Here is a 25,048-nt window from a genome sequence, read left to right on the forward strand (position 1 = left end):
AGGTGTTTTAATTCCCTCTCTCTCTTTCTCTTCCTATCTGTTTTCTTTTTCTCGCTGCATCAACTGCATCTAATTCGATCCATTTTTCATGCATCGATCCATTTTCTCCCCGCACCTGCCTCCGCTATCTTCTCACTCTTTCCCCCCCCCCACCTCACCTCCTCCTCTTCTTCTTCTTCTTCTCCCTCCCTCTTTCTCTTTCTTTTCTCACATCCTGCTGTCTTCCCCCTTCCTAACTCCCGTCTCCCAGTTTTCGTGTGTCCCGGCTCGCTGCTCAGCATCCAGCCGGCCTCCTCTCTCCTGGAGGCAGAGCATCAGTCGGGGGCGTGGTGTAAGGACCCTCTGCAGGCAGGCGATAGGCTGTATGTCATGCCGTGGACGCCCTATAGGACAGAGGTGCTGTACGAGTACGCCTCCTGGGACGACTACCGCCAAAACAGAGTCACCACCACTTATAAGTGAGTCATGTCGGAGTGTTCTCTTTGTGAAGCTGGAGAAAGGACCTTGGGCTTTGTGCACTTGTGACTGGCGTTGGGGAAGTCTAATTAACGATTCATCTATTCGTACAAGACAAACTGCATGGTTTAATTTAAAATGAAAATTATTAGTAATTCAGGGCTAATTTCACGCTCAGTCCAATCAATTAAAAATGGGTATGGAGCAACCATTACTTTGTAAATGAACAGATAGAATAAAAGCACCTTAAAATCCATGAGGAATGAAATATCTATGACTAAATAAGCACCAAGGGTTAACCGAAAGTTTTTTATTAGATCAAACCCAATTCTTGGTGCGATTTAAAGTCTGTCCTAGACATTTAATGTGTTAACACAAATATATATTTACTTGTCTATGAAGTAGTTTGTATTGTCCGGGACAATGTGCTGTTTTGAGTTGGTATCTTTATGGTTAATTGCACGTCAAATTGGCTTTGGATGAATGCTTCAGCCAAATGAAACGAATATCTCCCTTTTTTGATTTAATCTTGCACAATGGATGCAGTGAACATGTGTTATCTTTTTTAACAAAGGTTCATATCAGACCAGGGACAGCAGCACATAATGGACATAAATGCAAAAATCTTTAATGTGACCGAAATTGTTATTACAAAAAACTGTGTGTTCAGTAGGCATGATAAGAATCGGATTGAGAAAAAAAGGGTTTCAGGAAATTTAACTCTCCTAATAAAAAATATGAATAACATCAATTCACATTTTACAAAATGTTCTGTTCTAGGTTGCCTAGCCGTGTGGACGGTACAGGCTTCGTGGTGTACGACGGCGCTGTGTTCTACAACAAGGAGCGAACGCGCAACCTTGTCAAATACGACCTTAGGACACGCATCAAGAGCGGCGAGGCAGTGGTGGTCAATGCCAACTACCACGACACCTCGCCTTACCGCTGGGGGGGGAAGTCAGACATCGATCTGGCGGTGGACGAGAACGGCCTTTGGGTGATCTACTCCACTGAAGCCAATAACGGACGCATCGTGGTCAGCCAGGTACGGCAGGAGGAAGGAAAACGATGAGTGGAGACAGGAAAGAGAAGGAGTTTTATTACTGACTCATGTTGATGTCTTCTTTCCTTATTCAGGTCAACCCGTACACCCTGCGCTTCGAGGGTACGTGGGCTACAGGATTCGATAAGCGCGGGGCGAGCAACGCCTTCATGGCCTGTGGCGTGCTCTACGCTGTGCGCTCCGTCTTCCAGGACGACGAGGGACAGGCGGAGGGCCGGGTCGGCAGCGACATGGTGATCTACGCCTACGACACGAGCCGAGGACAGGAGCTGCCCGTTCAGATACCCTTCCCCAACCCGTACCAGTACATCTCCTCCATAGACTACAACCCCAGAGACAACCAGCTGTACGTGTGGAATAACTACTACGTGTTGAGATACCCGCTGCAGTTCACCCCGCCCCCGCCCACTAAAGGTTTGTAGACCTAGCTTGGGTCAGAAGAATGTCATTGCCATTTCTACTCTGTAGCTTATGTGCATATGACAATAAAACCTTTGGAGCTTTGAATCTTAAATCTTGAATAATATTGATGAAACTAGAGAACCAACAGTGTTCCCGCCCCTCCAGGTCCGCTCTCCTCTCTGATGACGACCGTGCGCTCGTACACCGCCACTGTGGCGATGGCCCCGGTGCGCCCCTCCGCCTCTCACCCCATAGGCGTCATCAACAGAGGACCCTTTGACCAGCGGCCCATCACAGCCATGGTCCCTCTGACTCCACGTCCCCCTCTGCGTGTCCCCATGGCCCCCGGGGGCCCCAGTCAGGTGGGCGGATGTGAGGGCCGCGTGGCACGAGGGGTGCAGTGGCCCCCGACGCTGAAGGGAGAGACGGTGGAGAGACCCTGCCCCAAAGGCTCACTGGGTAGGTGCTGCCAGGCTGTGTGTTGCATTCACTGTGTGTATCTGGTTTCCCTTTGAAATGTAGTCGGATGTCCCCTCTTTGAACCTGCCCTCAGATGAGAGGGGAGAAGAAGAGAGAGGTTACAGTGTGAAGAGAAACAGGCTTCATCAACTCTTCCTCTCGCTGTGCAGCTGTCTTCCTCAGCCAAGCGCTCCCTCTGACATAAAGCTGTTTTGGAGATGATGTAGATAAGCCTGTGGTGCATTTTACCTAGCCCTCATCATGTTAAATGCTTTGAACATAATTTCAGCACAGAGGTGAGGATACATTGGGGAATAATCTTATATTGAACCATGTTTATTAACTGAACATGTGCGTTGTCTTATAAATAGATATAATTTCAAGAACTGGCATGTTACAGATCCTATAGACCTGTTTTCTATGAAATATGCAAAGGAGCAATACTCAAATCTGCTTAACATAGCTTTTTAGCTTCTTTTAGCTTTGAGTTCGTTTTTTAACAATACATTTAGTGTTTGGTTTGGTTTGGGAAGACAGCTTATTATTAGCCAGCAATTGTTTGTTTGCAAGGTTGATAAATACTAAAACCGAGACTAAAGGATAAATCAGGTTGACTCAAACATGACTCGAATTCTTGCTGGATGTATATAATGTCATAGTTTTCCAGTACTGGGCATTATACTGGGTCCATGTTTATTTTTCCCAGTTCACAGTTCATATATCATTTCAAACTTCTTTAAAAATATTAACAACAACAATCTAAAAAAAACATATGATGTACCACATGATCTGTCCTCTCTCTCTCTGAAACTCTGCCTCACCCTGTCTGTCTCTGCAGGTATTGCTTCCTATCAGTGCGTTCAGTCTCCAGTGGGATGGAACTCCAGAGGGCCTGACCTTTCCAACTGCACCTCTCCCTGGGTCAGCCAAATCGCGCAGAAGGTTAGTCATACACAAACAAACACACACACACGCTGAGTAAATGCCCCAAGGCCAGTCAGCAAGCAGTTCTATCTCAAATGTCAAAATATTTGACATTACAAACCCCCCCGGCCTCTCTGCAGATAAAGAGCGGAGAGAACGCTGCCAACATCGCCGGGGAGTTGGTCAACCTGACCCGGGGGCGGATCTACGCCGGTGACGTCAGCATGTCCGTCAAGCTTACTGAGCAGCTATTGGACATCCTGGACTCCCAGCTGCAGGCCCTAAGACCGGCCAATAAAGAGTCAGCGGCACGCAATTACAACAAGGTGATTCGAGCTGCTGTTGGTGCTGAAATGTACTTGACCTTTCCTGGAAATCAGAGCGGAAATGTCAGTGATTATGATTCTAACAATAGATGTTTTTCTTCTCTTTAGCTGCAGAAAAGGGAGCGCACATGCAGAGCTTATGTTCAGGTGAGAGACAGACAGATGGACAGATGGACAGACTGATGGATAGATGGATGGAATAAGTAGAAAGAATGAAACACTCTGTTTTTCTCTCTGTCAGGCGGTGGTTCAGACGGTCAATAACCTTTTGGGTCCCGAGGCTCTCGTGTCCTGGGCGGACATGAGCGGCGTTGACCAGTCGCGCTCAGCATCCCTGTTGTTAGACGCAGTAGAAAAAGGAGCCTTTCTATTGGCTAACAACCTCTACGAAGGCCGCTTCAGTGACAGGGCACCGAATGTTGGTAAGTTTCCTTCTTCCTTGTGCTCTACACATCGTTTTGTTGTTACCACTTTGACTGAGCTTTTGTGTGTGTCTCTTCCGGTGTGTTCACAGATTTGGAGGTGTATGTGCTAAACACAGAGGCAGACATACAGGACCTGACGTTCCCTCACTCCTACGACAGCGACAGCATCTTGCAGATATCGGCTCAGGCTCTGCAGCAGTACAGCAACAATGGTATGTGACACACACCGAAATGAATCAACATTTGGGTTTGTAAACCATATTAAACACTTTTGTTTATTTTTGATTTAATCTGTTCCTCCTTATTTTCTTGGGAGATTCTAGTTTTTTAATTGTCCTTTCCCAGTGTCCTCTCTGGATTATAATTCTCCCACATTCCTCCATATTTATCACACATTTTCACAACTACTGTATATTACAGTAAGTGTCTCCACCTGGATTCACGCCCTTAACCCTAACCATCCTCAGTGATGACAGATTTAGAGAGAAATGGAGAGTATGCAACTAAAACCAGACTTCCTGGAAATTAGAGTTTCAGTTTTTTTCTGAAACATTTTAAGGGATGTGGCTTACGTTTTGTAAAAATATGCTTTGTCAGTCTTTCCTTCTAGCTTGTGGGTTGCAGTGAAGTGAATCTCCATCATGTGGCATGACACGTACAATAGTATACATTGAATGAACTGCATGACTGATTAAATGTAAATCTATAAACATTAGTTTATGCCAAAGATTCATGCACGTTGTTAAAAATACTATTGCAGTGTTATTTTTAAGAAATCACCAGAATACAAGGTAAATTGGCAATTGTGATATTGGTGGGACCAGTAAGAGGCAGTAGAAGCAATACTAGGTTAGCTCCGCCTTTGACAAATCGAAACACTACATAATAAACGAAAATAAAGTCTAAGTGTCTCTGTGCTCTTCACTTTGTCCCCTTCTCCTCTGCAGGCCAGGTGAAGCTGGTCCTCTCTCTCTATAAGAACCTGGGCTCCTTCCTCACCACCCAGAATTCCACTCTGCGGCTGGGGCTGGGGTTGGCTCAGGGGTCGGATGCCATGCGCAGGAGCCTGGTGGTCAACTCCCATGTGATCTCTGCCTCAGTGCACCGAGGGTCCAACAGAGTGTACCTCTCTGAGCCCGTGATCTTCACTCTCAGGCACCTGCAGGTCTGTCTGGAAACCAGTTTAAGGAATGAGCCTGACCTTCTCTGAAGAATCTGGTCGCTTAGTGTCCATTGTGTTTGGTGTTTGTTTCCACAGATGGAGAACCACTTTGGTCCTAACTGCTCTTTCTGGAATGGGACAGGGGTCTCTGGGAGTGGCAGGTGGTCTACACAGGGCTGCCGACTCTTACAAACCAACAACACACACACTACCTGCGCCTGCAACCACCTGTCCAGCTACGCCGTTCTCATGACATATCAGCAACCGGCTGTAAGTAACACAAAAACAATACACAACAGTGTTTAGTTCACCTTTACGGCAGAATGAAAGCATATTTAGGGTTACAGTGTGTTTGTTTTTGAATTGCATTAACTTAAATGGTATAAATACTGTGTTGCGAAAAGTCGCTATTTTACTCAACTGATGCTCCTTTGAGACTTCCGTATGTTTGATTCGACGAATACATTTAGCACTGAACACAGTCATGCACTAGATATTCCCCCTGTACATTTAGCATTAGTGCACATGTATGATAGTCCTATGTTACACATTATTCATGCCACCACGCTTATTTTGTAACTTCATAAATCTGCTCCATCCTCGACAACAAAGGCTTCCTGACTCCACCTTCATGCACCCATTTGCTGTTGCACATTTGGACTCCCCTCCACCGTTCTTCCCAAATTTTTGTTTAAAAATTAAACACAGAAGGGGTTATAATTGCGGGTGGTAGCTGTAAAAACACAATAGCCAGAGAGTGATAAATGCTGCTGGCTGTTTTGTCCTGCCATGAAATAGAATTTAGTGTTCCTATGCAAGATGTTCTCTTGGTTGGGTGTGAATTTATTCATTTGAATAGGTGTTATGTAACATTCAGTGACATGCAACCAGTGGGGAAATTCATCTAAAATGCATCTGCACATTTTCCTACATGCTTTATGATCACATGAATAATGTCTCTGCTTCTGTCTCTCAGTTCGGGGTGGGTGTAGAGGAGCTTCTCGTCTACGTGGTCTCCTGGGTCGGCATCTCTGTGGCGCTGGTGTGTTTGGCCACCTGTCTCACCACCCTGTGCTGCCAGGGGGCGCCCTGGCACACGGACCACAGCACCATCCACTGCAACCTGTGGGCCAACCTGCTCTTCACTGAGCTGCTCTTCCTCGTTGGTGCCAACAAGACGCAATACACGGTGAGTGCTTTGAGGTCACCCATGTATTTTAGGAATGTAGTGAACTGGTCTTATTTTAGACAAGTGGAGAGGAAACATCCACAATACACATTCAGGTATTCATTTTACTATTTTAGTTTTTCTTTTTGATCTAATAGATTTATCCTAGATATTCAATATATTCAATAAAGTTAGCATTAGATTATGCCTCATTTTAGTATTTGATATTAATATTTCAGTAAGAAAACGTACATTTACTAAATATCCTAAGAAAATGAATTAAGTAAATACGTTTTATGGTGATATCTATTAGCCTACTTAAAGATGATCATTTTCTGCTGTAGTGTCTTGCAAATTGAATAGAAATGTACGTATCTCAAAATGAGTTTTTCCTCATACTTTTAGCCTTTTAAACCTTTTAAGTTGAATTCCTGTCCATATTCTGCAGGAATTTACCGAGGGGTTTGTTCATATCAGTCAGAGCCCTGATTTATAGAACAATTTACTCGTAAAACATCGTAAAATTATTATTTTGTAAGGCTGCTGACATTATCTTCTCATTTATGGAGTAACACTAAAGAGATATAAAACATTCCCTCTATTTATAGCAGTGCTGTTCGTCAACAAAATAAAAAATAGCGGTACAAAAATAATGTTTAACCTGGCTTAACCTGAACTTTTTCATTGTGATATCAATATTTTAAAAGTTTATCCTTTTCACCAATAGGGAGAGTCATTTTGTTAAATATTCCCTCTCCTCTGTGTCATTTTGCAGGTTGTGTGCTCCATCATAGCTGGCCTGCTGCACTTCTCGCTGCTCTCAGTGTTCTGCTGGTTGTGTCTGGAGGGGCTGGAGCTGTACCTGCTGCAGCGCGAGGTCTTCGAAGGACGAAACTCACGAAGGAAGTATTTCTACCTCTGTGGATACTCGATTCCTGGGCTGGTGGTGGCTGTGTCTGCAGCGATAGACTTCAGAGGATACGGCTCAAACACTGCGTACGCTCACTTGTGTGTGTGTGTGTGTGTGTGTGTGTGTGTGTGTGTGTGTGTGTGTGTGTGTGTGTGTGTGTGTGCGTGTGTGTGTGTGTGTGTGTGTGTGTGTGTGTGTGTGTGTGTGTGTGTGTGTGTGTGTGTGTGCGCACGTATTTTGGATGGAAATAATTACTTTTCTACATGTGTATAGTATTGTTTCAGCTCCTATATTGGAGTTGTTCCCTTGGAGGTTCTTATTTAACCCTATGTGTGTTTGTGTGTAGATGCTGGCTGCGAACAGACAATTACTTCATCTGGAGTTTCCTGGGCCCTGTGGGTGTCATCATCACGGTGAGAGTTCATGCTCTCGTACAGAAACCAGCCTTTTGCTACATTTTAATCATCTCTGTGTTATGACATCATGTTCATTCATTTTTAATGAACATAATGTCAAACCGTGTTTGCTGTTTTTGTCTTTTTCGGCCTCAGTTGAACTTGGTTGTCCTGGTGATGACTTTACTTAAGATGCACAGCACTGCTGCTCTGAAGCCAGACTCCAGTCGCCATGACAACCTGAGGTAAGTACAGTGTGTCATACTGATGTGTTGCGGCTGGTGATGTTCAGGGCTGATTGTGTTTCAGCAGCTCTGGCTATAATCACAGTCTTGAGGTAAATGTATAAAACTGAAACAGGTTTATTGTGAAACATTTTTGACTTATGTTACCTTACCTTCCAGTGGCATATTCTTTTGTGTTATTATATATTCTTTTGAGTTCATGAGTTTTGAAATGAATATAAAAATCTATATTTTTTTAGCTAGATGCAGTCTGATATGTATGAAGGAATGATCCATGGCAAAAAAAAAAGAAGCAAGCTGCAACATGTTAAATAGTTTCAAGTCAAGTATTCACAGGACAAGAACATATACAGTATATAGCAGTCATGACAGCAGCATGAATTGTTTGCATTTTTAGAAAGTGAAGGTCAAATCTTAGCTCCATTGTATAAATGAAACAGAAAGGGGAAATAGCAGCATTCAATAAAGTGTTATTAAAAAGCAAACAAAAGTGTTTTTAGTTAGTAATTTTTCAAATGTACACTCAGGGGTGCTTGAGGATGGTGGCATTCTGATAGATGTGTGCAGGCTCTTCTTGACCTTGGGTCGACATCGACATTAGCAACACGCGCACCAGCTCTCTGTTTGTCCTTGTTTTACCTGCCCTGTCAAGTCGGAGCGCACTCAAACCTTTTTCGTGCCATTTAAAGCTCAAGACCTGCGAAATCCAATTAGAAAGGCATTCTAGCAGATTTGGGTGAGTGAACCCTTGTTGAAATCACTTTGTTGGAATGAAAATAAAATGTGATTTCCAGGGCGTGGGCGGTGGGCTCCCTGACGCTGCTCTTCCTGCAGAGCGTCACCTGGTCCTCAGGCCTATTGTTCCTGTGTGCTCCGTCTCTGCTGCTGGCTTACCTCTTCTCCTCCCTCAACACGGCCCAGGGCCTCCTCATCTCCATACTGCACTGCACCCTTGCCAGGAAGGTCGGTATCTGTCATTATAACATTATGTTTTATGTTTTATGTAGCATCATCATTTGTGACTAAACAGCTGTGTTACATGTTTGAATATTGCGTGTAGGGTCAGAAGGACTACGGCAGGTGCCTGCGCCTCTCACAGTGCTGCGCCACGTCCACCTCCAGCTCTCCAGACTCAGTTAAAGGAGCCGCCCTGCGCTCCAACAGCCGCTACACCAGCAGCCAGAGCCGGAGAGCTACCGCTAACAGACAGGTACATTACAACACCCTGGATCTCTGAGTCTCTAAGTCTTTGTCTCTCTTTCTGGCAGCTTCTGAGTTTGACCTTGTCTGGATTATTTCTGTTCCAGAGTCGCATCAGGAGGATGTGGAACGACACTGTTCGCAGACAGACTGAATCTTCTTTCATCGCTGCAGACATTAACAACACACCTACTCTAAACCGAGGTAAAGATTTTATATGATAACATTGCCTTTTGTACAAAAGCCCTAAGAAGCAAGTGTGAAAAAAATAAATAAATTCTCGAAAAACTCAAAACTGTTTTAAAGCAACCCTATTATGCTAATGTTCAGGTTTCATATTTGTGTCATGACCCTCTACTGTGATATTTTTAACTGCTTTAAGGTTCAAAAAGGTCTTTCTTTTATTTTTTTCATACTGCCTGTTATGCAGCACCTATTTTCCCCCTTTGTCTGAAACCAGAGCCAGGTCTGCTCTGATTGGTTGGGATTTTAGCCTTTGCAGACCATTTAAATTCAAATCTATATAACACACTACGGGAAAGGGAAAATCCAAAACAGCATAATAGGACCTCTTTAAATAAATAACTTTTAGATTTAGACACTTGGACCATTTTTTTCTCTCACTTGGCTCTCGAGCTTACATACTCCTTTGTTGCTTAAGAATATTATATTTATTTTCTCCCTCTCCTCAGCTGCTCTGGGGAACCACTTCCTCACAAATCCAGTGTTGCAGACTCACGCTGGAGCCTCTCCTTACGACACGATGCTCGCCCAGGGTTACAACCAACCGTTCACCTCCACAGGTACGCTTCATCACAACGCTCTGCCATTCTCCTGATTTAGAGTCTATTCACTTCCGAACAGTTTACTCACTGTCTCTCTTTATGTTGGTATATTTTACTGTCCGTCACTTTTGCGCATTAACAGTGCTTTGCAAATCTCTTAAGCCACAGTGGAAAAAAGGGTTACAGTTTCTTATTTAAAAGGTGTACAACATCGCCTTTAAGGGAAGTTTCAACTCTCCATTCAAATCTTACATACATTTTCCATTGATCCTCTTTGTGGTTGAAAAATCCCACGACAAAATTTCACCAAATTTAAGATCTGACACAGCATAAACGTAAATTATTTATTCATGATTTGTGTATGGACAGTGCACTGAAATGTAAGTGTGCTATCTAATAAGCAAATCCGATTGTGACAGTTTTCCAAATTAGCTCATACATTTCTTTACCGTCATTTCTTGTTACTTGCCACTGACAGCATACATTACCTGCCAACACCCATTTATCTGTAATGAGTCCATGTTGGCCCGTCACTTGGGCTCTCCTGCCAGAATTTCCCTGAGTGGCGTTTTTTTGCACAGCTTGTCTTTCTTTTGTGCTGTTTCTGTACAATCTGTATGGTTGGAAATGAAAGCTGAATTGTCTTTGTTATATACCCGTCTGTTCGGTTTTTTTTACTTTTAAATGTTTGTCTTTTAAATGTTTTTTTGACACTTTCCCTCTTTGTCTCTCTGTCTTTACGTGGAGCAGTAGGAACCTTCAGAAACAAACTGAGTACGAGCTCTTCTTTGTTGTGCTCACTCAAATCATTAAGCGCCACTTCCTTGTTCAATTCATAGAGCTCTGCCACTTTTGCCCACAATAACTATTCATAAACCATGAAGACATGACATAAATCTATCCCATTTGGCCTCATAACCAAACATTTCATTACAATATTGTTGATATCCAAATATTTCTGGTGAATCCACACCCTCAGTAGGAACCCTAAGCTCTGCTCATTCATTCATATGTTCACTCAACAAATGTTAATCTTTGTTGGCATCCCTGTTTCAAATGTTCTCTCCCTGTTTTCTCCAACAGAGGGTGGTGGGTCCCAGAGCCAGGAGTCCTGTGGGTTGGACAGTGTGTGTCTGAATGGAGGCTACACCCCCAACAGCTTCACCCTGCACGGGCTGGGAACCACGCCCGGGTCCCGAGCCGGAGTGGTGGGCAGCACCGACCTCCTGCGCGAGGGAGGAGTTGGGATGGGAGGTGACGACATCTCCCCCGCCCTCCTCACCCCCCAGGGGGCTGCAGATCTGGGCAGTGGTGCAGGGATGCGTCATAACCTGTCTGATGCGGCAGCGCTGGAAAAGATGATCATCTCAGAGCTGGTGCAGAGCAACCTGAGGCCCTCCACCGCCATGCCCGTCCCTCCTGAGCGCTACGGCAGCCTGGCGAGGCCTCACCTCCACGACAGGCCGGCTCTCACACACACCGCCACTTTGACTCGACACCCACAGCCCCCCCAGGACGGGTGGGCTTCCACCATGCAGCCAAACACACGGCACAACGGACCAGAGGGCTGGGCGCACACGCGGCACCACACGCAGGACGCTGAGACACATTCCTCAAACCGTGGACAAGATCACGCCACAGCGCCGCGCCTACAAGATGGCTGGTCACACTCACGAGTTCCTGGAGACCATGAGTCCCGCGAGCTGCTTAAAGATGGGGAGCGGTCGCTGCAGGGAACTCTGAGTCGCCGCGGGCTCCAGGACAGGCAGCAGGCGCGCCCCCCCGATGTCCAGGCACGGCCTTACTCCACCCTTAGCCGCACCCCTGGTACTCTGTCTCGACACCGCGGCACAATAGAGCCGAACGGAGGAACAGACAGAGACAGGGACAGGGAGAGAGACAGGGAGCGTTACCGGGACAGGCCCCTCCCGCCTCCTCCTCCCCCTCCCCCGCAGGAGTCTGAGCCCCTGTACAAGGCTCTGGAGGAACCGCTGCTGATGAAGCAGAGGGAGGCCAACGTGGAGACATGGAGAAACTGCCAGGAGAGGGAGAAGGACGAGACATTTCTCTTAAAAAGAGAAGAGATGATGGACGACTGGAGGGGAGCAACCGAAAGAGGGAGGGACGACTCTTTCACCTCTCAAACGCGGGATGGAGAGATGGACGAATGGCGTGCTGGGATGGAGAAGGCAAGGGAGGATATGCTGGAGAAGAGAGGGGGGAGGATGGAGGTGTGGCGGGGAGGAGCAGAGACGGACCAGGAAGAGACTTTTATAACTCAGAAGAAAGATTTTACGCTGGAAGGATGGAGGGCTGGGATGGACAGAGACAAAGATGAATCCTTGTTTTTGAAGGACAGAGACGGTTGGAGAGCGGGGATGGAGCGAGAGAATGACAAGCAGAAGGAGCGAGTGCTGGACGTGTGGAGAGGAGGGATCGACGTAGACAGGGAGGAGTCTTTCCTGTTTGATAACAAAGATGGCGGCCTCGACGGCATGAAGAGAGGGAAAGACAGAGGGTCTCTCCGGTACCATGGCGAACGAGAGGATTCCGACAGCTTCTCTCTGCCCTTGACTCCTGACCTTGACCTTGACCCTGACTCCTCACCGATCTACGCTCACGATTCAAATCCCTCGCTCTACCCCGGAGACCGCTGCTCGCCTCCAATCAGCATCTTCCCCCGAAGCTCTCCCCCGACAAATATCTTCGTTCCTCGAGACAATAACTCGCCTCCAAACAATATCTACTCCCGCCACTCCCCGCAGGTGTACAGCCGAAGCAGCTCCCCTCCTCGCTTCTACACCCGCACCTCCCCTCCCACGCTCTCGTACCCTGACAGCAGCCCTGAAGGTCCTGAAGACCTCAGTCCCACTGGCCAGACCCAGCGGCCCGCCCTGGAGTTGCCCTACAGCCTGGGGCGGCCCCCGCTGGGCCCGCGACCCAATCACCTGCAGACCTTCTACCAGCCGCCGCCAATGGCATCCAATGGAGAAGCACCATACACAGGAGAGCCCGCATCGGAGGGAGAAGACGGACAGATGCAGCGGGTGACGAGTCTGTGACTAGGGCGGTGGTGATCGGGGCATAGAAACCAGGGATGACGTGGAAGACAGGGATAATACCAAATAATGATGATCAAACTGATGGAAATGACGATGATTTTGATGATAAAGAGGACAACAAGGATAAATGCTGAAGGCAACGATGACGACAGCGATGGCTCCTCCCTGCTTCTATCTCCCGATCACCACGAGACTGCCCCCTTTTCATGTTTTGTTACTTTTCTATGACTGTGATCCATTTAAACCTCCTCGACTTCCTCTCCTCATCCTCTCTACCCCGAAGCCCTGCTGTGTCTTCCCGTCTCATCGGTGCTTATCTTTATTGGCCCATTGTCTAAGTTTCTATTGGTTCGTCGGCTGGGTGTCGCCCTTTCCTGTAGCAAGCAAACAGTGTGTCAAAGAAGCACTCGAGTGTTGCCAAAAAATACTTTCAAAGAACACGTGCATGACTTTATAGTGGCTTTACAAGGCTGCATACAGTAGGAGGAAAGCGCTGGAGTGTGTGTGTGAGCGTGTGTGCGCAAAAGAGTGCGTGCGTAGCTTGAAGAGCATGCGTGGGTGTAAGGAAGAGTGTGTGTGAGTGTGTGTATATACATCATTCTTGTATAATTAATGTATCACAGTGAAGCATTTTATCAATATCAACTGGGGGGACTCTTACACAAATCCCCTCCCACTGATTTTGAACTCTTGACCAATCCCATTTCACATCAAGACCAAAACCTCCGCCGCCCCTCCCCCAACCTGCCACAAACTGTCGGTGATGGGACTCGTTGCCATGGAGTTTGTCATAGCAACAGGACTCTTGAATCCAGAGCCAGAGATCATATGAAACCTCAGAACTTTTCTGCGCCCCTGAGACCCCTGTACATATTGACCTCAAGTGTTCTGACTGTCTTGTATTGCTATTGAAGTTCAAGTAAACATGTGAAATAAATGTAACTGTCTTTCTCTTTGTGTGATTGTACAGAGAAAGGGGGGTTTCACAAGAAAATATTCACTGTGGAAAAGGGTGGGGGGTGAGAGACTGTTGATGCATTTAATAAAGAGAATCAGATAAATAAAAAGATAAAGAATACTTTTACAGACAGCGGTTGAATGTAATTAAGTATGTTTACTAAGATACTTTTATGGACATAAAGTACTTTTACTTTACTAATGGATGGATTACTGAACAGGCTTATAGGGAACAAGAACAGGGGCTCAAAGGTCATGGGCCCCCCCTGGACTTGATATAATAACTGTACCAACTAGGAATATATTTAAAGGGGCCCTATTATAATCATTTTCACGTTGCTAATTGGATTATGTGCCTCTACTGTGACATGTTCACATGTTTTAATGTTCAAAAAGCTCTTTATTTTTGTAATACTGCCTGTGTTGCAGTTCCTCTTTTTACCCTCTGTCTGTAACCAGAGCCCAGTCTGCTCTGATTGGTTAGCTGACCGGCTCTGTTGTGATTGGCCAACCTATCAGAGATGTCCCGTCCCTTCAACCCAGTCTCAGGGCATTTTGTGTTATAGTCACAACATTTATTTAATCCATTGATTCGTGTTCACCAACACGGTTTTTTTCGTGTCCCACAGAACGATTTTAAAAGCAATGTATTTCTATTGGTAGTATGTTTTGTGCCTGCACCACTTCTTTTTGTCCGGTCGGGTCTTGGAATACCAGAAGCTGTGTGGTTCATAAAAACATTTTCTTACTCAATATCTTACCCTAAGCCTAACCTGATCCCTTGTATTTTTAATTGTATAATGTCTGAGTTTTTTTGCCGTCTGCGAGGAAAAGAAATGGGGCAAAGATCCTCAGCATACTGAAATCTGTATTTTTTGTCATCTTTTTTTCCTTCTAATTTGTTATTATTTGTTGCAGGCACGAAACATACTACCAATAGAAATACATTGCTTCTAAAATCGTTCTGTGTCAGAATACTGAAATCTGTATTTTTTTAATCGGTTTTTCCTTCCAATTTGTTATTATTTACATTGCTTTTAAAATCGTTCTGTGTGACACGAAAAAAATGGCGAAATTGTGTTGGTGAATACGAATCAATAGATTAATTTTGTGACTATAAAACGAAATGCCGTGAGACTGTGTTGGTTCCTTAGCCTATCACGTACAATGTGTTGGAGGGCTAGCCAATAGAAGCTCAAGTGTTACGTACTGATGTCATTATGTCACAGAAGTTAACCAAGGATTCCAATGGAGGCGTTCAGGCCTTTGGAAATTTGGGATTTTATCCCTTGCATACCATTTACATGCACAAAAACCTATGTAGTGGCTTTTAACTTTATCCATACTTAAGCCACTGAGGAATGGGAACGGGAGAACTAAGTTCGGACGTGTGTTCCAGATGATAAAACAATGTCCATACGAGTGTATATCTTTCAATCTATCAATCCTTTTATTTTGTTGTCCATATAGCCTTTCTGTTACCATTCAGATACCAATATATGCACGCCAGTCACGCTGAATACAAACAGGTTTAACACACACAGCTCATATTGACACGACTTCTGCCGACACGGTTTGCTTCCGTCCCAAAACACCTGCACCTGATCACCCAGTGATTACATTTATACACACACACACAAGTGAATACTCTTGTGTAGAAAGTTGGAACTGCATCATTAATTAAACGTGCAGATAAAATACAAACGAAGACACGTGCATTATGGCTCTAACAACCTATATGACACTCTTTCAGGAACACTCCCAAAAGCATATTAAGGCCCCTTTAAATGTACCTGAAAGGAACATTGAAACGACTACAAAGACAAATATCACAAAAAGATACCAAATAGCTGCAAAGAGACACAAAGTGACAAAATGAATATTTATGGCGCATTTCCACTGCAGGGCCTTGCACGGCTTAGTACGGTATAGTTAGGCCTTGGTTGGCCAGGCTCACTTTATGCTGCGTTTCCATTACAGTTTAGTAGCTGGGGCAGAAACTATAGTAACGCAGTGTAGGCGGAGCCGCGACGTCATCTTCAGTGCGAACCACAGAAAACCAACATCAGCCGTTAGCTGTTAGCACTCAGAGCTCACAGCTCCTCATATCTGTTCAGAAACTAGACAAAAGTTAAACAAGTACAAACCACAGACTGTCTGTGTCATGGTGAATACAGTCGCTGGTTTATTCATGTCTGTATAGGCCGTTGTTGAGAGTGTGGACGGTCGGAGCATATACAACGTTAGCTTAGCCGATATCCATTCAGACAACACGCATTTTAAAAGGTTTTTCGCCTGCCGTCTTGTCTGCAGACTTGTCAAAGCATTAATTCATGGTTTTTACTATCCGGTATCAGTATTTTGTTACTTCGGCATCATTTTGAAACGTGTATTACAATTAAATCACGGTAAAATATGTTCATTTTGTTGTAGTTGTAGCCCCCTTGCCAGCGATTCTCTCTCTAGTTTAGCAAACTCAGCCCAGTGGTTGGCCCGGAAAGAACCTGTCTTTTGGAGGGCCAGAAAAACTGTGAAACAAAGGGTTCCCACGGGGTCTTAAAAAGTATTACATTTGATAATCAGAATTTAAGGCCTTAAAAAGTCTTAAATATGATAAAAAAAATAAGAAAGGTCTTAAATATGATTTAGAAGGTCTTAAAAATGATCAGATTTGAAAGGCACTTCTGTGTAGCGATCGCGTCTAAATGTGTTTTGGGGGAAATGTCCGGGCTGCAAAGTAACCAGTATGGTAATAGCCTTTCAGTTCCCCCCAACAATTTGTATTGAAATAAATCAACATGGAACCAGTAATCACTAACTTTGTTTCCCCCGGCCCCTTATCGAAGAACACCCAGCTAGTAACCTAGCAACCAAGCTTCAGCTAGCTGCAGTCAGTAACGGCCCCTACACACGGCGGCGTGCGTTGCCGCGTCAACGCTTCTGCCCATTCACTTTGAATAGGGTGACGTCACGATTCGCCGAACTGCATTGTGAGAGCAAAGCGTAGCTTCTCTCGCGGTGCTCGCTGCAGGAGGCGATGGAGGCGTCAGCCAATCAAATCCCGTTTATGCAAATCTGCCAGTACAAGCGCTAGCCAATCAAACTGCGTGTATGCTGGGAGAGCCAGACCGCAGTTCATTTCCTCATATGCCAAAAAATGGAGGAGAAAATAATCATAGCGGTAGGGAATCACTCTGTGCTTTATGATCAGTCCCTGTTCACCTACCGGGATAAAAACCGGAGGAGCCAGGCATGGAGGGAGGTGGCAGAGACAGTGGGTGAAACTGGTAGGTTTTCGCCTGTTTGGGGAGTTTATATATCCAGTGTATTTCGTTTGAATGGACAGCTAGCAGGCATAGACAGTATTTAGCCAGCATGGAATGTTGCGTAAAATAGCACCATAGACATTAATGTCATAAATCATATAAAGTGTAACATGTAAAACCTTTTATGCAATTGACAGGAGAAATTCATGTGATTGGTACCTTGGTATCTTATCTAATATATATATATATATATATATATTATATATAATATGGTGAAGTGTAAGTTCAACCATATTTGGTTGGAAAACATCTAATTTAGTGCTTGGTTGAAACCAGTTGAGGGGAACGTGTCTGAAGCCCGCTGCACCTTTTGCAACAAAAAAATGTGTTTTGCTAATGTAGCGTTAACTCCCGCAACAACATCGGGGGACCGGTAGGTGCTGTGGACGCTAAATACCGTAGCTAAACACCAATCACAGCAACGATGAAAGATTTCAGCCAAGGCAGCAGAGCTCTGAATATAGCTCTTGTCACTCAATCTCACACACACACAGAAACACACACACACGCACACACAGTTCTGTGTAGCCTATACTGTTATGCTGTTATGTTCAGTCATCGTTCCTATGTTGAACATGAATACATTTACTTTGTAAGTAAATATGGGACGTATTTCTTCTTTCGTAGCAATTTTCCTTCATACTTTCTTGCCATGAAATAGGTCTTAAATTCTATTCAAAGATGTCTTAAAAAGGTCTTAAAATGTTTTAAATTTGAGTTGGTGAAACCTGCGGGAACGCTGGAAACAGTACCCGCTAGCCGGAACTACCTCTAGTGGAAACGCAACAAAAAACGGGCCGGGTTTGGCACTGTATGAACTTTGTGATTCTTACTCCTTTTTAGAAGAAGAGGTGGTACCCTTGCAGGGGCCCATTGTCTCATTTTCCGCCCTTGACTTTACTTGATTAACCTACATACATTTTTTGCTATATTCTTTTTATATTCCACAAGACTCATTTATTCTCCCCTGACATCTGCTGTTACTTTGTAGATTAACATTTGCGTACAATTTTGAAGATTTTAAATGTACAATGATTTTTAAATATTTGATTAAATCAAGTATTGTTACAGATTCAATAACCCAATGGCTTGTAGTTATCAATATATACATATATTATATATATTGATTATATAATAACATCAAAAATGTGTTATGAACACATTTTGTGTGCAGTATTATGTCCATAGACTGTATATATAAAGATTATGTCACAAACTAAACATAGACAATGTTTCTTTAAAAAAATCTCATTTTTATTAAATTGTCTGTGTGCTCTTGGAGTGGTAAGTAGTTTAGCAACATACATTATTATTTCAAAAAATCTGAGAGCTATAGCGTCCATACTTTACATACATGGATTATATCTATTGTGTAGAAATGTTCACTGTCTATTTTGTTATTAAACAGACTGCACACAAAGGACGGACGCAGCCTCCCACATCTAAATGGTACAACATTAGGAAGATGAGTTGCCTTCTCGCTATATGTGCTTTACTCAAACACCATTACATTCACCGGGTTCATGTAAAAAAGAAAAAAAGTAGTAAACAGCTACAGTAAAATAAACATTATATGTTTGTACGAAATGTATTACATCCTACATTCCATATCAATACTATGTGGTTATTAATACTACACTGAAAAAACTGAAAGGTTGACTTTAATTAAATGTATTGTCTCAACAGATTTCACTTAACCGTATTAGGTTAGTTGAAAGCAATAATATTTTTTCTTTAAACAAAATATTATTGCTCTCAACTAACCTTATACGGTTAAGTGAAATCTGTTGACACAATACATTTAATTAAAGTCAACATTTAACTTTTTCAGTAGGGCAAAAAGTGCTTTTACAGTATCATTCGTTGTACAAAATATGTATATATTTACAGGTGACGTTTAGAGTGGGAAGTGGTTGCTGTGTGTTCAGGATTCAGTCTTCTTTTCTCACAGGTGAATGTACACATGGAACTAAGGTCCGTCACAAGGTCAAAAGGTCAGGTGCTCTGGCTGCTTACACTCGTTTTTAGCACCCTCCCTTTTCCTCTCTCCTATTTCACGTTCAGTCACATTCAGTATCTCCCTGTATCTCAATGCTCCAATACTGAGGTATGTGGTTTGACTTCACAGGAAATGGTCTCACATTCTTCATATTTCTTGTCTGTCCACTCTAAACTACAGGCAGCAGGTGGCAGGGGTTGGTAGAGGTGAGGTTTAGCAGACAGTGTGGAGGGGCGACAACGGGCTATCCAGGGTGTCAGTCGGAGACAGACATGAACTGGAGCTTTTAAACATGGAAGAGATATGGAATGCCTGGAAAACACATAAGCACACGCCAAACTTTAGGATTTGAACAGACCTTGGTATATGGATGTGTCCAAAAACTAGGTAAGGTGTACTCACCACCCAGTAAGCAGTCAGGGCGCCCTGTATGTAGCCTGTGAGCACGTCGGACGGGTGGTGCCTGAAGTCTGAGATTCGGGTCAGACCTGTGTAGACAGCCAGCAGAACCAGGAAGAACTGCAGCGCCGGCCTCAGCAGCCGAGCACCGCGCCATGTCAACCTCGCCTGCAGGTAAAACTATGTGACGAAAACAAACATGTTAATTTTGTGTTTACGGTCGTCATGTGTTATCGTAAATAATAGATTTTCCATTGAAGACTACCACTCAGTTTTTTTTTCATGAGATTTGGGGGAAGTAACATACAGTAGGGTGGGCGTAGCGCTTTTTGACATTTGGGGATCCTCAAGTTGGACTGAGTTTTGTGTGTGCAGCGCCTTTGTTAAACAGTGCAAACATCTTCATTTGCATGTGTTTTTTTATCTGCATCCTTTTTTTAAACTGCAGCGCGTTTTCCCAAATGGAAATGTTTTGGCCCGTTGTAACAACTTTGCACCTGTCGGCCACCGTTAGAAGAGCATGGTTGATGGACGGTACCAATCTTATTTTTATATCCTATTAATGATGACAGTATGTATGCCAATGTTACTCATTTTGGATAATATTCGTATGTACAGTATAATTCCATCAGTACAGACGAATGCCATACCCAACCCTCTCTGTGCATTGTGTTTGTGTTCATTAATAAGTATTTGATTGGTAGATAGGGGGATGGAGGGATGTAGCTTGAGTAGAACAACACAGTTGCCCTCTTTGTTATTTTGGTGATCCAACCATGACATGAATATCTCTTTAAAAAAACAAAACACTAATGTATTTAAATAACATTATAGACACAGTTTCCCTAGTTAAGGTAAAAGTAGAGATTAACAGTCTGGTTGGTGCAGTGGATGTGACTTGTTTTTCATCTTCCCTTTTACCCTTTTTAACCAGCAAGACCAGCCCCCCCACACTCACATTAATATGCTGTGTGCATACATGTACATGTGCAGGCCCTTGCACAGGGACACACAGGCTGCCATAAACACATATAAATGCGAGAGCTTGCACACACACACTGATACAATAGAGGAGAGCAGTGAGGCGGTGAGGCGAGGTCACACTCCTCCCACAGCCGAACAAAGCTGTCTCTGTTTGTCCCATTTCTCCTTTCAGCCCTTTTCTTTCTCCCTCTCCTCTTTCATTCCCTCGCTTTCTGCTGCTAACTGGACTGAAGATGGCTCGCTGTTTCAGTCATTCTCACTCTGTATTTAATAGAGAGATGGTAATTGGAAATTGGAGAGACGGCAAATTGAATTTTTGCCTGTGTGTGTGTGTGTGTGTGTGTGTGTGTGTGTGTGTGTGTGTGTGTGTTTGTGTGTGTGTGTGTGTGTGTGTGTGTGTGTGTGTTTGTGTGTGTGTGTGTGTGTGTGTGTGTGTGTGTGTGTGTGTGTGTGTGTGTGTGTGTGTGTGTGTGTGTGTGTGTGTGTGTGTGTGTGTGTGTGTGGATGGATGGATGGATAGGAATACTCACTGCTAAATAGAGCATTGTGTACATCGCAAAGGAAGCGTGGCCAGAGAAGAAAGACTTCCTAAAAAAATAGAGAAGTTTTTAGAATAACAAAATAAAAGCATAAACCCACAGATCACATGTCCTTGAACATACAGCACGCACGCACGCACGCACACACACACACACACACACCTGGCCTCTTCCTCCAACCGGTGGTCAGGCTGGCGGCAGTTCACTGTTGCAACGTAGGTTCCAGGTGTGCAGTTAAGCGACGCATAGGTGACACCGCACACAGACAGGAAGTGCGGTCGCAACCGCCCGACACTCAGCTTGGCCATGTTGGTCAGAGACTGTCCGACGAAGCAGCCAAACAGGAAGCCGCCCAGCTCCTTGTAGAGACAGGACACATACAGGTTCCTCACGAAGGCCTTAGAGCTGATGCCTCTGAAACGAACACGGTAACACTCCCCCAGAGCGATCTGAAGGAAGACACATCGTCATATACAGTAACATTCTCTTCCTTGTGTCAAATCAATAATGGACTGTTAGTTATGACAGGGATGTTGAGTACTCACAGTGAGGCCGGTGATGATGATGCCACCGGCGATGAGTAATTCGTCAGGTATGGCCTCTCGATGCAGATAAGGATACGTGATGCTGGGGTCCCCGCACATGAAGCCCCTCCTGTAAGGACTCACTGCCTTCAGCTCACACGCAAAGAAAGGGATGGAAGCTGCACGGGAGGAAAGGGACATGATTTGTAATCACAACAATCCCCACTGGGAGTATAGACATTCCTTTTTGTGATGGGAAAGTGGAGATGATGCGTGGGAGTAGAACGGCTAGAAACTAGAGGATGAGAAAGAGCAATTTAAGAAGAACCCAAGTATCAGTTTTTCAAGATGTGCTATCCCCTAGAGTTCTATGTACTATATGCTTTTGAGCCATGCTAGCAGTGTGGCTCTGGGGATGGCGATGTTGTGATGTTGGTAGGTTGGTAGGTCAATTTGGTCCAGTCTGAAATATCTCAACTCCTTAGCCCTAAACTTAGATTTATGATCAAACACTTGCAAAACACACGTGAATAGTTCCCATCAGCTTTTAGCCATGGCTAAAGAACACATAGTAGCAGGCTAACATTCTAAAATTAAGATGTAAAAATTGACAATTACATACTAAACATCAGCATGCACTGTCAATACTGTTATTTTGAGTTATGTTAGCTTTTACATTCAGCTAGGAAAAAACTTAGTATAAAGAAACCACCTCAATATCACCTCAAACTAATGGCAGCATGGTTTGAATCTGATCAAACAAAGATGCAAGTCAATAACAAAACTAAGAGGGAATAGGACATGGGAAGATGGAGGGAGGGTCAAACGAGAAATAGTTTTGCAGGAAAATAAGGGTGGGAACTCTTTTTCGTTTGAAAGCAGGCAGAGATTGACAGAGACCAGTCTTGAATTGCATGTGAGTGTGTGTGTGTGTGTGTGTGTGTGTGTGTGTGTGTGTGTGTGTGTGTGTGTGTGTGTGTGTGTGTGTGTGTGTGTGTGTGTGTGTGTGTGTGTGTGTGTGTGTGTGAGTGTGTGTGTGTGTGTGTGTGTGTGTGTTTGTGTGTGTGTGTGTGTGCATTTCTGTTGATGAGAAGAGAAAGGGGCGTTGTTGTGACTTCAGTTCAACTCTTCCGTACAAAACAAAGCAAATGCTGCAGCAGATCAGAGCCAGAGCCAGCCTCACACTGTCTCTGTCTGTCTCCGCTCTCTCTCCCTGTTTTGCATGCCTGCACACACACAGTGGACAGAGGGTTGAGAGACAGAAAAATACAGAGAATCCTTCTCCACAAGTTCAATCTGTTAGAATAATATTCAGACTACCTCACCGTCCAGCTTTTTCCAATTAGCCAACATTATATAACCTCCTCCTGTCACATATAGGGACCTTGGGAGGGAGCAACAATTACAGTCATGTGCACGCACGCACGCACGCATGCACGCACACACACACACACACACACACACACACACACACACACACACACACACACACACAAACACACACACACACACACACACACACACATACACACACACACACACACATACATACACACACACACACACACACACACACACACACACACACACACACACACACACACACACACACACACACACACACACAAGCATTTATTTATTTATAACAAATACAATTCCCCCTGGCCCGGCTCTACCCTGAGAACTGGAGGTTGTCATGGAAACTGCAGAATTCCCTGGGCAATGCACAAACCAGCTGGCACGGAGCGCACAAGAGTGCGCACGAGTGGAAATCAGAGAGCCAGCATGTAGTAGGAGAGAAAACTCGAATAACTCTTTCTTTTTGCTGCTCCTGTTCTACAGACCCTCATCCCTGATATGATCATCCTGAATCTGACTGTCCTAGTTGACTAAATACAAAGCGATGGAAACAAAGTGGAACAGAGCTCCACATCATGGTTGAAGTTCACCTTCAACGGAGACACCCTGAATAGGAAGCAGTAACAAACTTCAAGATAGTTCATTTAAAGTCTTCAAAGTTAGAAATATCCAACTGATGAACTCTTTCATTACTTTCATTTATTTCATAAAAAAGAAAGAAACAGTAAAAAGTCACACATTTCATAACACACCTGATGATCAGATTGCTTGCTTTGTCCAAACAACACTTCACTAAAAATATATTCACATGTATTAACACATGAGACATTACACCAGCAAATAATCACTACTGTAAGCCAGAGAACACTTGTCAGTTTTTCATAAAAATACCAAAATTGTTAATTTATTTCTACCAATGACCTAATTGACTATTTAGCTATTAATTAAAACTCTAAAAATAAAACATCCAGGAAATCAGTGCAAATTATCTGAAATAACTTATGCATGGATGGACAAAATAGCAAAACACCTCACAGCAGGCTAGCAAAAGCCTAACAATACATGAACTTAACAAAGTTGTAGCACCGCAACGTACATTTTTACTTACAACAAGTTAATAGATAGGCTATGTGCAATGGAACTTTACTTTTTTGATGATCTGAATGATGTTGCACAGTTTCTGTTATCAAGTTCACTCCCAGTTGTTGTACACTAAGAAAGTACACAGCAATGCATTAAAAAATGAAACCGCAGATCTAAAGTAGAAACTTTATGATGATTATTACCCAGGAAGAGGCAGAGGAGGTCTAACCCCACCAGAAGTTTCCTTTTGGATAACGCCGGTCCAGTTATCTCTATGAGTTTCTTCCCAGTGCCGTTCCATCCCCATCCCGACCAGGCTGTTCTTGTTGTCGGTCAGTTTGAGATGGAGCTCCGCGCTGGAGACGTGCACAACAGCGCTCTGCGACCCAAATGTATCCAACATGACGTCTCAGCGTAAAACACTTGTTTGCATCAAAAGTGCAGGAGCGGCCTTGAACTACTCATGTGCAGAGCTGAGGAGAGAATGTAAGCATGTCCACGAGTTAAACGGTATTTATGATGCTCCGTCAATGTAAATTCTCTTTTTTACGCATTTTTTTTATTTCATCACAGAGTCTGCAGGGCTCGCCCCGACTCGCTGCAGAGCATCCGTCACCTGGAAGTTATGCAGCCGTGCGCGGAAAACTGGTTGTGCAATAACCCGGGGACCTCTCTCTCTCTCTCTCTCTCTCTCTCTCTCTCTCTCTCTCTCTCTCTCTCTCTCTCTCTCTCTCTCTCTCTCTCTCTCTCTCTCTCTCTCTCTCTCTCTCTCTCTCTCTCTCTATCTCATAAGTATGACTATAATTGTAGGGTATGACTACAGAGGAAGAGCATTACATGCATCAGGTGTGTGTCACTGTTGCAGTAGGTTTTTTTCCATGACTATGATTCACCTT

At 44.1% G+C, this 25,048-nt stretch overlaps 1 protein-coding gene and 1 pseudogene across 4 annotated transcripts in view; one reads left to right on the forward strand and one right to left on the reverse strand.

Annotated features, from left to right (window-relative positions):
• LOC307046433 (adhesion G protein-coupled receptor L1) overlaps positions 1-12,992 on the forward strand; it is a 28,197-nt gene extending 15,205 nt beyond the window's left edge. For 2 of the 3 annotated variants that reach the window (XM_079692827.1, XM_079692828.1), the window contains 21 exons: positions 251-458; positions 1,237-1,501; positions 1,594-1,933; positions 2,087-2,380; positions 3,219-3,322; positions 3,445-3,630; positions 3,739-3,777; positions 3,872-4,052; positions 4,145-4,267; positions 5,003-5,220; positions 5,314-5,487; positions 6,194-6,406; positions 7,161-7,381; positions 7,642-7,708; positions 7,847-7,935; positions 8,730-8,898; positions 8,996-9,145; positions 9,243-9,339; positions 9,828-9,938; positions 10,671-10,694; positions 11,004-12,992. In XM_079692827.1, coding sequence (XP_079548953.1) covers positions 251-458; positions 1,237-1,501; positions 1,594-1,933; positions 2,087-2,380; positions 3,219-3,322; positions 3,445-3,630; positions 3,739-3,777; positions 3,872-4,052; positions 4,145-4,267; positions 5,003-5,220; positions 5,314-5,487; positions 6,194-6,406; positions 7,161-7,381; positions 7,642-7,708; positions 7,847-7,935; positions 8,730-8,898; positions 8,996-9,145; positions 9,243-9,339; positions 9,828-9,938; positions 10,671-10,694; positions 11,004-12,982 — 5,252 coding nt within the window. In that variant the 3' untranslated portion in view covers positions 12,983-12,992. The remainder of the gene's footprint in view (positions 1-250; positions 459-1,236; positions 1,502-1,593; positions 1,934-2,086; positions 2,381-3,218; positions 3,323-3,444; positions 3,631-3,738; positions 3,778-3,871; positions 4,053-4,144; positions 4,268-5,002; positions 5,221-5,313; positions 5,488-6,193; positions 6,407-7,160; positions 7,382-7,641; positions 7,709-7,846; positions 7,936-8,729; positions 8,899-8,995; positions 9,146-9,242; positions 9,340-9,827; positions 9,939-10,670; positions 10,695-11,003) is intronic. The other variant, XM_079692829.1, reaches the window with a different exon arrangement.
• An 885-nt stretch (positions 12,993-13,877) lies between these two features.
• LOC307046458 (phospholipid phosphatase 3-like) lies at positions 13,878-24,793 on the reverse strand (annotated as a pseudogene). The gene is made up of 6 exons (XR_013810547.1): positions 24,356-24,793; positions 21,732-21,889; positions 21,349-21,635; positions 21,178-21,235; positions 19,667-19,843; positions 13,878-19,576 (listed from the first exon to the last, which is right to left on the reverse strand). The product of XR_013810547.1 is annotated as a phospholipid phosphatase 3-like (transcript).
• Positions 24,794-25,048: the final 255 nt, after the last annotated feature.

The sequence above is a fragment of the Notothenia rossii genome (genome assembly GCF_949606895.1).
Source record: "Notothenia rossii genome assembly, chromosome: 1".
In the NCBI taxonomy this organism is placed as follows: domain Eukaryota; kingdom Metazoa; phylum Chordata; class Actinopteri; order Perciformes; family Nototheniidae; genus Notothenia; species Notothenia rossii.